The sequence below is a fragment of the Orcinus orca genome, chromosome 2 (genome assembly GCF_937001465.1).
Source record: "Orcinus orca chromosome 2, mOrcOrc1.1, whole genome shotgun sequence".
NCBI classification, from domain to species: Eukaryota; Metazoa; Chordata; class Mammalia; order Artiodactyla; family Delphinidae; genus Orcinus; species Orcinus orca.
The window spans coordinates 198729870-198743966 of NC_064560.1; the positions used below are offsets into that span (position 1 = coordinate 198729870).

Here is a 14097-nt window from a genome sequence, read left to right on the forward strand (position 1 = left end):
TTTTTTTAAACACCACCTTGTTCCAAAGAAGATGGAGGAATGGCTCCTAAAGATACACACATGACAGCGCCTGTGAGTGAGGAAGTTGCGGTGCATCAGGGCCGAGGCAGAGCCCAGGGAGGTGTGCGTTGCTGTCCTGGGTGCTGCTGGCTGCACGTGGACTAACCACCCCCACCCCCGCCCCAGCAGCCGGAAGAGGCAGGGGTAGTCAGCACGGGGCACGCGGGGCTGATGCAGTGCAGAGAGCCCCTGGGGGCCCAGGGCTCCCGGCCGTGGGGACTGCGAGACTTTCCCGGGGACATCGTAGTGAGGACCCTGTGCAGGTGCAGGAGCCACAGGCCCAGCCGCTCCTGGCGTGAGACGTGCGAAGTGCCCGGGGCTGTCCCTCTCCCCGGTGTGTCCCGGCGCCTGGTATAGTATCTGTCGGGCACATACTAGGCTCTCAACAGTGTTTGCTGAATGACTGACTCGGTGAAACCCAGTGGCCTGACACCCAGGTGCAGTTCTAGACGGTAATTCCACAAGGGGCCAAAATGCCTTCGCTGGCCTGACCGCGGGATAGGACGTGGAGTGCCTGGATGGACGCGTCCCTTCTCACCGAGAAGCAGACAAGTTTTCTTGCTGGAAAAGTAGACCTTTAAAACTTCTCCATTGTGATAACTTGTTCTCCTTTGTCTTCACAGAGACTAATAGACAAGTCACGAGTAACCTGTGTCAAATGGGTTCCTGGTTCGGAAAGCCTTTTCCTAGTAGCCCATTCAAGTGGGAACATGTACTTGTATAATGTGGAGCACGCTTGTGGCACCACAGCCCCCCACTACCAGCTTCTGAAGCAGGGAGAGAGCTTTGCCGTGCACACTTGCAAGAGCAAATCCACGAGGAACCCTCTCCTCAAGTGGACGGTGGGCGAGGGGGCCCTCAACGAGTTTGCTTTCTCCCCAGATGGCAAGTTCTTGGCGTGCGTGAGCCAGGACGGCTTCCTGCGGGTGTTCAACTTTGACTCAGTGGAGCTGCACGGCACCATGAAAAGCTACTTTGGAGGCTTGCTGTGCGTGTGCTGGAGCCCGGACGGCAAGTACGTCGTGACGGGCGGAGAGGACGACCTTGTGACCGTCTGGTCCTTTGGAGACTGCCGCGTGATCGCGCGGGGCCACGGGCACAAATCCTGGGTCAGCGTGGTGGCGTTTGACCCCTACACCACTAGTGTGGAAGAGAGCGACCCTATGGAGTTAAGTGGCAGCGACGAGGACTTCCAGGACCTTCTTCACTTTGGGAGAGACCGAGCAAACAGTACCCAGTCCCGGCTGTCCAAGCGGAACTCGACCGAGAGCCGCCCCGTCAGTGTCACGTATCGGTTCGGCTCCGTGGGCCAGGACACGCAGCTCTGCTTATGGGACCTCACGGAAGACATCCTTTTCCCCCACCAGCCCCTCTCCAGAGCAAGGACGCACACGAACGTCATGAACGCCACGAGTCCTCCTGCCGGAAGCACTGGCAACAGCGTCACGACCCCCGGCAACTCGGCGCCCCCTCCCCTGCCGCGGTCCAACAGCCTCCCGCATTCCGCCGTCTCCAGCACCGGCAGCAAGGGCAGCATCGCGGACGGGGCCATCGCTTCCGGGGTCAGCAAATTCGCGACGCTCTCACTACACGACCGGAAGGACAGGCACCATGAGAAAGATCACAAACGAAACCATAGCATGGGACACATCTCTAGCAAGAGCAGCGACAAACTGAACCTAGTTACTAAAACCAAAACGGACCCAGCTAAAACTTTGGGGACGCCCCTGTGTCCTCGGATGGAAGACGTTCCCTTGTTAGAGCCGCTCATCTGTAAAAAGATAGCACATGAAAGACTGACTGTATTAATTTTTCTTGAAGACTGTATAGTCACTGCTTGTCAGGAGGGATTTATTTGCACATGGGGAAGGCCTGGTAAAGTGGTAAGTTTTAATCCTTAATGCTGCACCAGATCTAGAACTTGAATAGGTAGTGATTTTTTTCTTGCGGGAGGGGCGGGGTGTACAATGAATGTGAATGACACTTCTTATTCTTAATGTAAATCTAAATGCATCAGAGCCATAATTTTGGATACTGCATGCCATGTAATTCTGAATCATTTGATAATTCACCTTAGAACGTTTAAAAACTATAATCAAACTAATGGCCAGCCAAGTCAGTCACCCTCCTGGGAGTATATAGAGTCCCAAGGTTAGCGCTCCTGTATTAGACTATTTCGATTTTAGGAAAATCATGACAGTGTGGGGAAACAATGACTTTAAAATGCTAAAATTAAAATTTCTGCTTTAACTGGAATATTTTTGCTTAACTACTCAATTAGAATATTGTACACCTGATCAGAGTGTGTATTCAATACGAACGGCCATTAATTGTCATTTATAGTCCAACTTTTTATCTTAATCATCAAATGTTTAGGAATCTATGAAATTTAACTTTAGGAACAAAGTGTTCAGCAGGGTTGATTGATATTATTTTTACATCGTTCTGGCAATCCACAGAAAGAGAAGAGCCTTAATTTTTAAAACCCATTTTAGTCATTTTATGACAATTAAAATTGTTTAATAAACATCTTTTTTCAAAGAAGCAGTTTGTAGCACTTTGATTGAGACTCTGTGCACTAAATAAAATACCCACGTTTCTCAGAGCCTGGACAGTTACCGCGAACTGCGGGCTGAGGGCGCCAGCAGTGTTGTCAGAAGTGCCTCTTGCCACACAAGCCAAGATCTTTTATGGTGGATGTGATTTGCTTACGTTTTTTCCAACAAGGGGAAGGAGCTTTTCTTTTCTTTTCCTTTTTTTTATTTTTTATTTTTTGGTGTGGGTTTTTGTTTTTTGGTCAAAAAGGCACATGACCTTAGGCCCTAGGCAGACTCCTCAGCCTTGTTTGTGAAGACTGATAGGCCCCCAAGGTTCAGAGAACTTGAAATTTTTCCCTCGTTTGGGTTTTGTGTTCCCACCAGAGGGGAAGGGCAGGTGCAGGTTGCTCCTTCTCCTTGGAGGGCAGTCGTGGTCCCGGATCTTCCGGATCATTCTCGGGATGCCCTTGGCCTCTGTCTCAGGGACGCCATCCCCTACCCCAGCGCCTGCCCCTGGGGGCCTGTGGCTGCTGGGGGCAGGGCTGGCTCTCCCTCTGCCCAGACAGCTGCGACTCTAATTCCTTCAGATCCTTATCAGCTGTCAGACGAGTTGCTTTTCAAATTCTAGTTTTCACAGTGGATGAGAGGGCTCTTTGACCCATATGTTTCGTGTCAAGATGATAATGATCTCATTTGTTAGCTCACTTTGGTCACTTAGGTTTGTTTTTCTGTTGTGCACGCCTTTGTAATTAAATATAGAGATACTGATAATTTATACTGGTTTGAGTAGTGAACGCGATTCAGCAAAGTGCCGACCGGGAGGCTCCAGTGTGTCGGGTGCGAGGCTCTGGTTGATGGGGCAGCTCCGTGCTCTTAAAGCCGCCCTCCTGGGAAGGCCAGGCCGGCTCCCCGCTCCACACGCGTCCGGGCCGAGCCGCTCACTCTGTGTCCCCCGTGCTCATTAGTGTGGTGGTTTCTGCGACCTGTGACAGCAGGGGTGTGACCTGTGACAGTTCATGCATCGCGGTCCATGGGGATGTTAGTGTCCTGTCTGCCTTTAAGATATGGTCCTTTGTTCCTAAATGTTAACTGATCTGAGGTAGCAAAGACAGCCGTGCTTGTGGACTCTTGCAGCTTTGGAGGCTAGGAAATTGGGCTGTCAGGTGGAGAGCAGGAACCAGCACTCCATGTGCAATTTTGTGTACCTGCATAGTTTTAGAAATTCAGTTTCAAATGCTTCTGAGGCATTGAGTATGCAGTTTCAAAATTCAGGACTTTGTAATTGGCCCAAGTGGCTGAATCCCAGGTAAGTAGCCTTTACTGGGGAATGTGTCGCGCACAACCTTCCAATTCCGAGCGCTGTGCTCCTTCAGTGCGGGCAGGAAAGCCACGGGTGGGGCCCGTGTAGCTGATGCTTGTGCGACGGGGGCCCTTTCTGGTTCTTTCTGTCCTTAAGCGTCCGCTGGGGCAGCTTACCCAGGGCGCGGTCTGTGGGTGGGAGCGGGGGTGGGAGAGGCAAGAGGAGGGTGTTACTGGCCCCTTAAAAAACAAGCCGCGCAACGCGTTCGTAGAAGCCGGGCTCCATCTCCTCCACGCCGCCCCCACATTAAACCTCCGTGGTCCCTGCACAGTTTGGGGTTTGGGGCTTGGTCACAGTCTCGGTCTTCCAGCTGCTGCTGGTGAGTGTATCCTTGATGTCTGGCTGGGGCCCTGGCTGAGTGTCAGGTGCCGGGGAGGGGCTGCTCGGACACGGCAGGGCGACGCTGCTTCCGCCCGCTCTGCCTCTCTGATGCCTCCGCCCTTCTGTGACAGCCAGCAGCACCGTTCTCCTGCAGTCAGGAGGGCAGAGCGCAAGGTCCTCTCCAAGACCAGGACTAAAGTCGCCGGCAGCTTGAGGAGAGGGGGCACGGGAGGGAGGGGGCGGGCGGGCCCCTCCCCTCCACCCTCGGGTTTGTTTCGGGGCGCCAGGGCTCCTGCAGACCGGGGTCAGGAGGGGGGTTGCTTCGAGGGGTTCCAGGGTGCCAGTCGCAGGTATATAAGGCACCGTGGCCACTAAGGGAAATCTGGGGAGTGTTTTTTTGTAGTTTTCTCCCCACATTTTGAGCTTCCTCATTGAAACTTTTCAGTTTTTCAGCTTAAACGTTATCCTGAGCAAGAGTATCTTTTCTAACCTAACCTCTGGAATAAAACAGCTTGTGGCCACAAGAGGTTATTCCTACTCGCTCAGCACGATTTTTCCACCATGCACTGAGACGCATCGATGAAAAGCAGAGAAATAAAGTGCTCAGGGTAGCACGTGAGCCGAGCTGCTCCCCCCCCAACAAGAGGTGGCTCTGCCCGCCTGCGGCGACAGGACCCCTCGGAGGGCATTAGCCAGGCTGTGGGGTCTTCTCTGCCTGCCCTGCCCTGGCTCGCCCCTTAAAGCTTCTGGCAATTCCAGAGCTGGGTTTGTGTTGTGACCTGGGCGATGCAGGCTTCTGAATCCACTGGCTGCCCCAGCCCCAGCCCTTCTCTGTTTCTCCTCCGCTGGGAGAGCTGGGGTGGGAAGCCTTTGGAAAACCTGGCCTCTTAGTTTATTTTTATTTTTATTTTTGGCCTTCTTTTAAAGGCAAATGTGGAAAAGGGAGTAGGCAGACTCTTCAAAAATAACCAGTAGCTTTGGGTTCTAAATTGATTTAAATAGTGGTAAAGAATCTTAATTTTGTTTTTTGTGCTGACTGGACCTTCTCACATTTTTGAAGGGTTCTCCTGTGAGCCGTTGACTTGGGACTAAGGATAAATGCCTTAATGGAAGAAAAAGAGAGGAGTGGAAATACAGGGATAAGCTCTGACAGTGATTATTGCCTCAGACATCCAGAAACGATGAGGGACAAAAGGCCCTGAAGCTTTCTCAGTTTTTACAGGCGTGTAACACGCGTGCCCCCAGTATTCTGTTCCACCGCTGGGCTCCACAGCCACGTGCAAGTGCAGGCTGGCAGGTGGCCCGGCAGCCGCTTCTCCCCGATTCCTCCACTTCCTGTGGTACATCCTGAATTTTTAAGAAATTGTCAAGTATTGAACTTGTGCTGAAGTTGGTGAAGCAGCTTTATCGATGTCCGCACCCGTGTACAAGGTTCTCGTTACCTCCTGCTTGGGAGGGAGAGCTTTGGTTTCCTGGTTGAGGAAGCTCAAAGTGTGAGGGGAGAGCCAAAGGGCCGGGGAGCACCGCGGAAGGAATCCTTTGAAAACCCAAAGGCCACGTTCGTGGACCTGTCTGTCCGAGGAGGAACTAGAAGCAGAGGTCGACCGTGGTTTCCCGGGAAAAACACACGGCGCGCCGCGTCCCGTTCTCTGCGGGAGGGCTTGGCCCAGGGTGACTGGCCGTGGCCCCTGCGCGTAGCGGAACGAGGGGCAGCGGTTGGCCTCCTGTGCGGGTCATCCCGCTGTGCCGGGCATGTCCACTCCTGGGGCTTACTTCCTCCGCATTCACGTGTAGGCCTGATAAGTGACCCGGAGGAGATGTCCCCCTCGGGCACCACGGCAGGGAACAATGGGCAAAGGCTCCCTCCTTGTCCAGAGCACACCTGTCGCGCTGGGCTGCTTGGGACTGTCACCTGTTCAGGTAGTCAGGGGGCTCAGCCCCACCACCCCAGTGCTGGCCAGTGAGAGGGGCGGTCTGGGAGGGTGGAGTCCAGGGCTCCTCTTGCAAGGCACTTGTATCCAGCTGTTCCCTTTGAAACTCAGAGCCAAGTTCAAAGCTGTGTGTAGAAGCCCCTCCGGGAGAGGGAAGCTCTTCCACGGGTACTTTCTATTCATTGCTGCAGCTGTTACGTGGACTTTGTGTCATGGTCACATTGCTGTTGCTCGAGTTAAATATGTAAAAGAAAACTTCTCTGCATTTTTGATTTCTGTATACCTAAGTTTATTAAAGGTTACTGTTAGGTGACACTGTATAAAATTGTATGAATATTTACCCTTAATGAAAATCAAAACTCATATGTATTTCCTTTTTTACATTCTCATCTAATTTCTTGAAAACTTGAATAAATTTCATAAAGAGCCTTCCTAACATGAAATGTTGGTAAATTAAGTTCTTAACTGTTGCAATAATTAATGAAGCTTTAATACCAGTATTGTTACTTTATAATTTTAAGAAAATCGTGTTTCTGTTTCACCGCCTTGGTTTTTAGCTGTTCCCTTGTCACTGTCACAGCTAGAGACTTACTACATACTTGATATTCTGAAGAACTTTGGGGTTGTCCTCTGTATAATGACGTTAAATAAACGCGTGAATGAACCGTAAATGTAGATAAATTTTCAGTAGTCACTTTCACATCAGAGCTTCAAAAAAATCTCAGTGAACCGAAAAAGAAAAGCTTCTAAATGCTGTAAAATCAAGGGCCTTGTTAATGTTTATAGAACGAAGAGCCCCAGGAATTGCTACCTCTTATTACTGATGCTGAGTTTTTCCGAATTAGAAGCTTTCTAAGTGAGATGTTTGTTCTGAGCACGGGAGGTATGCCCTGTTTTCTGTGACCTTCCTCTGAGCCAAGTCCCATGTGGGGAAGGACCGTGGGTTGGCTTTGCGGCCGAGCTGGGGCCGGTTCTGTGTGGCGCGCGCGCTGAGTTCCCAGGCGGCGGGCAGGCGACGCTGTAGCAGCTCTTCTCCTGAGGAGGGTTTGTCATTTTCCGTTTGCCGGAGGCGTTGTCATCGCCGTGGAGGTGGTCCTGCCTCGCGCCCGGGCCCCGAGGCTCCGGTGCAGGACGAGCCCCGTGAGCAGGGCAGTGGGAGCCGGTCCTCCCAGGGCGGGAAGCAGAAGCGATGTGCACTGGCCTGCTCTGGACCACCCCTCGCTCTCGGCAGCGCCGGCACCTCCGGCCCCGAAAGAACCTTCATGGCAAGAGTTCCAGGCCTCGGCCCGCACGCTCAGCCTGGGGCTCGTGGGGGCAGCAGTGAGCTGCCCGGGTCAGAGGCCTCGTCAGGCCCTGGGGCTCCCACTCAGCCGCTGCGTCCCTGCCGTTTCGTGAGACGCCTGGGCCTGGAGCTCGGGGCTGGCAAAGCCTCTGGAAGCCCCTCCTGGCCGCCTGTCCTTCTCGGTGGACTCCAGAATCTTCCTGGTCCTCCTGAGCCGCCCGTGCTGCAGGGTGTTGGGCTCTTGCCTTTGACTCGAAGCTTCCAGAGCAGAAGAGACGGTCCGATGCTCCGCCCTCAGAGGGACCTGCTTGGACTTTACTACCACAGGAGCTGCACGTTGTCTCCTTAGCGCGCGAGGGGATTTTAAGCCCTGAACGCTAGTAGGTTGACAGGAAGTCTAAAAAGACGCACACAGGCACAGCATTTTGATCTTTTAAAGATAACTAGTTTGTACACCTTGAAAACATAAGTCCATTCTCCCACGTGTGGCTGCCTTTTGAAACAGTCGGTTCTGGACCAGCAGATCTCTTGAAAGGGACAGAACATCTAGGGGTGCTCAGCCCCACCCCCTCTGGTGTCGGTAACCTCTAAACCAGCCTTCACGTGGATGCCCCATGACGGGACTCAAGCTAGAAGACACTGGAGGTCCCGGCCTGCAGAGAGGATGTCAGAGCCTCAGCGGGTCACCCGGCGGGAGGGCCTGTAGGCCGTGGGCGAGGCTCTCTTCCCCAGCACGGTTCTCGCAGGAGCCCTTGACTGGTTGTGCCCTAAGAAAGCCTTTTCGCAGGTGTCTGAAAACACCACGATCGTTTTCCCTGGGCGACTTTTCCCAGGTTGAGTGGCCTCTTTGGGGAAATGTGTCACCGCCAGTGTGGCCAGTCACCGGGCAGGTCAGGGCCGGCCAAGGGGCAGCTGCCTAGTGGAGCCAAGGTCCCAGGCCGCCGTGAACAGTGGGTCTGGGGCAGGGAGGGGTCCAGATGCTCAGAGAATGGCTCAGAGGACACGCCGGTGGAGTGGGCCCCTCCCAGCCCGCACCCACTTCCTAAACTTGGCTCACTGAGTCCGGGCCTCACGCGCCTTGGAATGAAATGGGAGGTCCTCTGTCCAGCTCTTCTATGGTTCTTTTATGCAGCGGCCTGGGCAGTGTGAGTGGCGGGATTCTTGTGGATGAAATAAGGAGAATGTATCCATAGCTAGAAGCGGCCCTGAGGAAGTTAGCCGGGTGACGGTTCTCATCGTTTGTGTACCGTCTCTAAAAGGGCCTCACTTAGCAAATATTTACCTCTTAGTCTCCGAGTGAAGTGAGATAATTCGGGGGAGCTCCTGGCAGGTTGCCTGGAACCGGAGCCTCCAGGGTTAAGTGCTCTGTGGCAGGTGCAGGGCCACCCCTCCAGGTGAGGCTGACCTGGCCGAGGGCCGCAGCAGCGCTGAGCTCCTCCTGTAGCACTTCTCTGCCGGTCTCGAGAGGCTGCTAGTCTGCAGCAAGACCTGTCCCGGGGCCAGTGTGCACGTCACTTTCGTCTGGGGTGAAGAGGGTGATTCTGGGAGTCGACTGACCAGGCTTTGAACAGCGCCGGATGCCCATCCCACGACCACTCTCTCGAGGGTCTGCAGTCTCACACGTTTCCAGATGAGTCCATGGTAGCCGGAGTCGGATGGGGAGGCCTCCTGTGGGCCCAGCGGGACTTCAGGACGAGGCCGTTCTCTGACGAGGGCCTCTGAGACCCTCACGGTCTTTTCTTGCTGTCAGGGTCTCTGATCTCGGCAGCACCCACGAACAAAGACATGTTCCTTTGTTGTAAATTGTTTTTTAGCCGAAATATTACTTTTTCTATATATACATTCTTATGAAACAAGGTTTAATTCTGTTAGCTTAGTATTATAAATTATAATCAAACCCAAACTAAGAGCTGGGGTAGTTTATCAATTTTCACATGAAATCTCTAGCAGGAATAAAATGGCAACTCTGGTGAGAACAGAACAACCTATTAAATATTAGAGCCAAGAGCTGCCACTATTTCTGTGATAGGCTTCCTTCCTGGAGGGGTAACGGGACATTAAGCAGGTTCTTGGCTGGAGAAATCTTTTGCTTGAGTGATATATGTAAAGCCCTCGTTTGCCAGCTGTCCGGCGTCAGGTGGAGAGACCAGCAGCTACCGTGCTGCCTGGACAGCTGGAAGCCAGCAGGGTCGCTGAGGCCAGGCGCTTGATCCTCCCTGAGGAAGTCATCAGGGAGGATGCAGTCAGAGGGCAGGCCGCCCTCACGGGCAGCCACAGCGGGGCAGACGGCGGCGGGTCCTCCTCGCTGAAAAACCTGCCGCAAACCATGCCCTTAGGTTAACGTGTCCAGCCAGGCTTCCCCCTAAGAGTGTTCTGGAGTCTTCGATGGAGGCCTGCAAGTGTGTCTTCCATCTTTCTTATCATCACCCAGCAACTTCGAAACTAAAGCACAGGCTTCCAGAAATAAGGTTACTCTTCACATTTTCTTTTGAATAGTGGTGTTTCCCCCGATGCCTCCACGGTGTGTCTGTCCTGCAGAACAATTCCATCTCTGGGAAGAGGACAGGGGTCAGGCCTCGCCCCCCGACAGGCTCCTGGCCTGCGTGCCGGGCACCGAGCAGATCCTGAGGCCTTGCCCTGCTCACCCCGGGGAGCTTAGTCCCGGGCCGCCCTCTCCTTGCCTGTGGCTGACCCGCGAAGGTCAGAGTCCCCTTGCTTCAGACACCTTAGACCGGATGAGGTCATCTGTGATGTTACAGGCTGCTTCCCTCCAGACTGTCCGCGATGGACAGGGATTTGGGCCTGGCGGCCTCACTGCAGCTCAGTTCAGACTCGGGGGGAGCGTTTCTCATCACTTGGCCAAAGGTTCCCTTCATCACCGAGGCGGTAAACCAGCCGTCCTCCGCTCTGTGGACTGGGCCGGGATGGGCACAGCGTCCAAAAGAGCTCCTCCCTCCCGTTGGGCCGGCCAGAGCTTTACCTCTTCTGTCAGGCTCCATCCACGCTGTCTTGAGGGGTTTGAGTGAGAAGCTGCCCGTCGCCGTGGAGATCAGACAGGGCTGTGTGCCTTTCCGGCAGTAACTCCAAGGTCAAGGAAAAGCACTCCCGTAGATTCTGAGCGGGGGCGAGTTGCTAAGTTCCATTCGCCCCTGCTTCCTGATCTTGCCTAGATGAACGGATTTCGGGTTTAAGGTGAGAAACGAGATAAAGTGACTTGGAGCGGGACCGCGTGCTTCCCGGCTTCCCTCCAACAAGGCGTGGGCGGAGCTGAGGGTCAGTTTCAGATTGTCACCCTTCATCTGTGCCAGCCCAAGGCCAGGTGTGAAAACGCAGCCATGTTTGCTTAAAGGCATGTCCTGTGTGCAGCATTTTGGGGGACAGCTTAAGGATGCTTGTGTTCACAGAACTGAAAATTTGTAGCTTCAGTGTTGCAATACTGTAACCTTAAAATTATTCTTAATAAATGAATGCCAAACTGTGCTGGAACTACGTGCATCCCAGCAAATGCAGGGAGATGTAAGTGCTCTTTGCTGTACAAGAGGTAGAAACCCTTTCAGGGTTACCTAAGCTCACGCCTGTATTGCAAGAGATCCGTGACAGCCTCCTGCCTCTCCGTAGGAGCCAGCCCAAAGGGACAGACACCACCCCTTCCTTACTGGTGCAGAGAGTCCCCAGATCCACCGCAGCCGAGCGGCAGCCTTTGTCCTGAGCCGCCCCACCCACGTGACTGGATCCTGCTTTCTCTACCTGCTGGGCCCGGTGGGCTGGCGCTAATGCCAGAGGGGCACCACCATCACACCACCCATCAGAGAGAGCAAAGAAAACGCCTCTTCAAAAATGCCGCTAGACTCTGTCCTTGGCGGCCACCCCGGCCCTTGGGGGACTGGGCGTGCAGCTGTCTGGCCTCACTGCGCGAGCTGGCCTCGGAGCCGGGGGGACCCCTCTATGGCCCGGAGCTGCAGCCCTTGGGGAGGGCAGTGAACAGCCCCCCTGGGAGGTGCCCCTGGCCTTTGGGCAGTGATGCTGCAAGGAACCCTGGCCCTGAGAGACCACTCTCTCCCCCAGGCCAGCCCTGCCCAAAGCGTGCCACCCGAGGTGTGGGGGCGGGGCAGGCTCAGGATTCTGATGAGTTAGGAATTAAGTAGATGGACACGGAGGGGCTGTTAAAACCCTGGCTTCCAAACCGACAGAAAGCTAATTGTGCTCCTGTGAAACTGCTGGAAAGGATGAGTGACTTCTTCGCTGCCCCGTGTTTTGCTGGATTAATGTAAACTGCTTTGTTTGCAGGGTTTAATGTCAGCCCCAAACCAGGCCAGTTCTCCAGGTGGGACTATAGTGTAGCGAGCCCGCTCCCGCTCGGAGGTTCTCACCCCGGACCGGGTCTTGAGGGAGCGACGACGGAGCCCAGGGCCGCACGTGAGCCGCGTGGGCGTCAGGCCCCGCCGCAGGCAGGCATCGCCCGCGTGGAGAGCAGCGCGGAACAGGAAAGCGGGGCTCGGCGCCGCTCACCCAAAGAAGCTGTTTCCATTTTTAAATCGTTCTCTTGGGGCTGCAGTAAAAAATAAGAAATGAGATTTTCTTGCTTTTTACTCTAAAACTCAATGTAATAAAAATGTTATATATATTTATGTAATATATACATATATACATAGTGTGAAATAAAATGTTTCTTGGACAAGAAATCCCCTTAAATCCAACTGTTAAAAATAGTACTTCACTCTATTTTTGCTGATTTTCTTTTTAACACCTTAGGTGTCAGAAGACAACCTGGAATGCACTCATCAAGAAAGTTGTTACTTTCTGGCTTAAATATGTAATTCAGGAAGACGGATGCTGAGCGCATAGGTTTTTAAAAATTGTTTGCACTTGAAATAGTTTAATGCTGTTAAAAAATAACTTAGAGGGCTTCCCTGGTGGCTCAGTGGTTGAGAGTCCGCCTGCCGATGCAGGGGACACGGGTTTGTGCCCCGGTCCGGGAGGATCCCACATGCCACGGAGCGGCTGGGCCCGTGAGCCATGGCCGCTGAGCCTGCGCGTCCGGAGCCTGTGCTCCACAACGGGAGAGGCCACAGCAGTGAGAGGCCCGTGTACCGCAAAAAAAATAAAAATAATAATAACTTTGAGTATGGGTGTAGTGGGCCTCCAAGGTGTGGCGTGAAGATGCCCTTTTTAATCTGTTAACATTAACACTCTTGTTCCAATGCAATCGGCTCTGTATTATATGTATAAATAATGTCATTCTGCAGTTGGGGAAATGGTTGCTTCAGTAGTACTTTTCATCTTCTAAGAGTGATATTTCTAATTCACAAAAAACTTAATATTAAAACTTGCTTGAATATACCATTTGTTTATCTTCTGTTAAATTGGCTCAACTTTTACTGTATTGTTTTTGTTGAATTAAATGTTTACACCGTGTCCCTTGCAGCCCTGATGTGAGGCAGGCTCTTCAAGACCGTGGCTCGTCCGGAGAGCCCTGCGGTTCTCTGGCCCCTTCTTGCTGTCTCCCCATCTTCAGCCTTTGTGGGCAGCTGCCCATGCATGCGGACTGCGGTCTCAGGGAACAGTTTTCTCCTTACAGCTTCAAGTCCACGAGTCCACCTTCTGTTGTTGGAAGATCACACACAACTCTGTACGGTGAGTGTGAAAGTGCTTTGTTAAGGATGCAGAGAAAAAAAGGCTGATGACAATTACATGGGATTTTTATCTGGCTGAAGCCAGCTGGTGAGCATCTTGGTTATGCCCACGCCTACTTGTAGGCACTACAGGGGACTAGAATCATGACAGTGTAGCTGCCAAGTACAGGAACTTTTCTCAGTTGAAAAAAATCATACACAGTTGAACCCTTTGAAGGCCTTTTTATGTGGTCAGACTCTAAACCACGAAGTGCCTAAAACACATTTCTCTAAGTGATCCCAATGAACTGGGGGCGCGTCTAAGTGATTTTAGGCTAGAAGAGATGTGTCCACGCTCCATTGCCATCATTTCTGTGAACGTAGCAACAGGATAATGTTACTGTTGCAGAAAAATTCTCATCAGCCTGGGTCTTGGCTTCCTTCTCAGAGGAGAGGAGGGTCAGGGAGCCAGTTCTTCACCAGCCGCCGGGCCAGGAGGGCTGCGCCACGGGGAGCCTCCGTCACAGGGCAGGGGAGCCTTCGCGAAAGGTGGAAACCACCACACACCAGGACACCCTCTCGCTGTAAGTGAAAGCAGCAGGATTTATATGTTGGACACATTCAGAATGCCCTTCCTATGAAAACATCAGCACGTTTTAGATAGTTTGGTATTTGTCATCCTAGTCAAAGCACTGGTCACTAAGTGCTGTCCATCACACTGAAGGCCTACGAGGAAGCCACGCGTATTTCTGGAGATCAGAAAAGGCCGCCTTGGAACTCGAGTCCAGAATCCTGAGCCTTGCGGTTCTTCTGGGTCGACTCCTTTGCCTGTGAACTTCCTGCTTGTTTGTAGGAAGTGACGGGTGGGTACCTGGCGGCCCCAGGACAACAGCAGTGTGAAAAGTCCGAGGACCCAGGGCGCGGCCCAGCTCTCGGCGCCCCGAGGCTGACGTCGCTCCGGCCCTATTAGCTCCGCCCACCGCCCTCCGTGCGA

General features: G+C 53.1%; 1 protein-coding gene across 15 annotated transcripts in view; it reads left to right on the top strand.

Annotated features, from left to right (window-relative positions):
* The window catches only part of WDR20 (WD repeat domain 20), a 64391-nt gene extending 51485 nt beyond the window's left edge, over window positions 1-12906 (top strand). For 4 of the 15 annotated variants that reach the window (XM_033420425.2, XM_049706330.1, XM_049706331.1 and 1 more), the window contains 2 exons: window positions 684-1943; window positions 5339-6641. In XM_033420425.2, the coding sequence (XP_033276316.1) occupies window positions 684-1943; window positions 5339-5359 (1281 nt within the window). In that variant the 3' untranslated portion in view covers window positions 5360-6641. Of the gene's footprint in view, window positions 1-28; window positions 6642-11778; window positions 11848-12243 lie in introns of those variants that run through there. The other 11 variants (XM_004262409.3, XM_004262411.3, XM_004262414.3 and 8 more) reach the window with 9 other exon arrangements.
* The last annotated feature ends 1191 nt before the right edge of the window (window positions 12907-14097 follow it).